The sequence below is a fragment of the Cherax quadricarinatus genome, chromosome 47 (genome assembly GCF_038502225.1).
Source record: "Cherax quadricarinatus isolate ZL_2023a chromosome 47, ASM3850222v1, whole genome shotgun sequence".
Lineage (NCBI taxonomy): Eukaryota > Metazoa > Arthropoda > Malacostraca > Decapoda > Parastacidae > Cherax > Cherax quadricarinatus.
The window spans coordinates 11,630,064-11,632,563 of record NC_091338.1 but is presented as its reverse complement, the minus strand read 5'-3'; the positions used below and the strand labels follow the sequence as shown (position 1 = coordinate 11,632,563).

General features: G+C 44.7%; 1 protein-coding gene across 1 annotated transcript in view; it reads right to left on the bottom strand.

Annotated features, from left to right (window-relative positions):
- LOC128696479 (uncharacterized) overlaps positions 1-2,500 on the bottom strand; it is a 41,093-nt gene that overhangs the window by 36,266 nt on the left and 2,327 nt on the right. The window contains exon 2 of the mRNA XM_070094631.1: positions 1,539-1,646. Coding sequence (XP_069950732.1) covers positions 1,539-1,646 — 108 coding nt within the window. The remainder of the gene's footprint in view (positions 1-1,538; positions 1,647-2,500) is intronic.

The window sequence follows — 2,500 nt, the reverse complement described above, 5'->3', positions numbered from 1 at the left end:
CGCTACTGGATCCTCTCTCTCTCTGCTTCCTGAGCTTTGTCATACCTCTTCTTAAAACTATGTATGGTTCCTGCCTCCACTACTTCACTTGCTAGGCTATTCCACTTGCTGACAACTCTATGACTGAAGAAATACTTCCTAACGTCCCTGTGACTCGTCTGAGTCTTCAGCTTCCAGTTGTGACCCCTTGTCCCTTTGTCCCCTCTCTGGAACATCCTATCTCTGTCCACCTTGTCTATTCCCCGCAGTATCTTGTATGTCGTTATCATGTCTCCCCTGACCCTTCTGTCCTCCAGTGTCGTCAGTCCGATTTCCCTTAACCTTTCCTCGTACGACATTCCCTTGAGCTCTGGGACTAGCCTTGTTGCAAACCTTTGTACTTTCTCTAACTTCTTGACGTGCTTGACCAGGTGTGGGTTCCAGACTGGTGCTGCATACTCCAGTATGGGCCTAACATACACAATGTACAGTGTCTTGAACGATTCCTTATTAAGGTATCGGAACGCTATTCTCAGGTTTGCCAGGCGCCCGTATGCTGCAGCGGTTATTTGGTTGATGTGTGCCTCCGGTGATGTGCTCGGTGTTATGGTCACCCCAAGGTCTTTCTCCCTGAGTGAGGTCTGTAGTCTTTGTCCATCTAGCCTATACTCTGTCTGCGGTCTTCTTTGCCCCTCCCCAATCTTCATGACTTTGCATTTGGCTGGATTGAATTCGAGAAGCCAGTTGCTGGACCACATGTCCAGCCTGTCCAGGTCTCTTTGCAGTGTGTGTGTGTGTGTGTGTGTGTGTGTGTGTGTGTGTGTGTGTGTGTGTGTGTGTGTGTGTGTGTGTGTGTGTGTGTGTGTGTGTGTGTGTGTGTGTGTGTGTGTGTGTGTGTGTGTGTGTGTGTGTGTTTGTGTGTTTGTGTGTGTTTGTGAGTGTGTGTGTGTGTGTGTGTGTGTGTGTGTGTGTGTGTGTGTGTGTGTGTGTATGTGTGTGTGTGTGTGTGTGTGTGTGTGTGTGTGTGTGTGTGTGTTTGTGTGTGTGTGTGTGTGTGTACTCAAATAGTTGTGGTTGCAGGAGTCGAGTCACAGCTCCTGGCCCCTCCTCTTCACTGGTCGCTGCTAGGTCACTCTTCTTGCTCTGTGAGGTTTATCATACCTCTTCTTATAGCTATGTATGGATCCTGCCTCCACTACATCACTTCCTAGACTATTTCACTTCCTGACAACTCAGTAACTGAAGAAATACTTCCTAACGTCTCTGTGGTTCATCTGGGTCTTCAACTTCCAACTGCGCGTGTTCTGTGTGTGTGTACTTACCTATTTGTGGTTGCAGGAGTCGATTCCTAGCTCCTGCCCCGTCTCTTCACTGATCGCTACTAGGTCCTCTGTCCTCCTTAACTGTACTAGCTAAGGAGAACAGAGGATGCCCACACACATGCACATATAACCCTAAATTTAGAGAGTTGACTTCAAAAGACCTCTCGGTCCGTCCTGGACATCATCAGGTCCCACCTGAGAGAGCAGAGATGCATGATACAGGAGAGGAAGACTCACCTCCTGCAGCAGTACAGGTGAGGCTGAGAGGCTTGCCCAGTTGCACAGCACACTGCCCTTGCACCAGCGACCCGCTGCTGCTGTACACACGCACCTCACTAGGAACATCTGTGGACACAATGGCTCTTATGTACCTCTCTAATTTTTCCACCAGTGGCTTTATCAATACAAATTCTAGGACATAATTTGAAGACAGTATATAGTTCTACTGTCTTCAAATTATGTCCTAGAAATTGTATTGATAAAGCCACTGGTGGGCGAAACGTCTACAGCAAAGATTCCCAGATGTTGCACATGTGTCTTAATTTTCAATATGCGCCTCGTTTACAGAATTTATGTAAGAGCCGTAATCCTAACTTAACTCATTTCATAGCTCATCATCTCTCTCTCTCTCTCTCTCTCTCTCTCTCTCTCTCTCTCTCTCTCTCTCTCTCTCTCTCTCTCTCTCTCTCTCTCTCTCGAAAGTTTCATTTATTAAAGGTATTTTTTCTCGAGAGTGTTTGGAAATATATAAACAATGGAAACTGCAACAATTTATGTTTTTAAAGCAAGAAGATATATAAGGTAACTTGGACATAAATATACATAAGATTGAAGCGAGAGACAACGATTTCGTTTATAACAGAGGAAGCCAAGGAAATTGTTCTAAGTAAACAGTTCAAAGTAAACTGTCCAAAGTAAACTGTCCAAAGTAAACTGTCCAAAGTAAACTGTCCAAAGTAAACTGTCCAAAGTAAACTGTCCAAAGTAAACTGTCCAAAGTAAACTGTCCAAAGTAAACTGTCCAAAGTAAACTGTCCAAAGTAAACTGTCCAAAGTAAACAGTTCAAAGTAAACTGTCCAAAGTAAACTGTCCAAAGTAAACTGTCCAAAGTAAACTGTCCAAAGTAAACTGTCCAAAGTAAACTATTCTAAATAGGCCCGCCATAAGCACTGAGAACAACTCATAACAATTACAACAT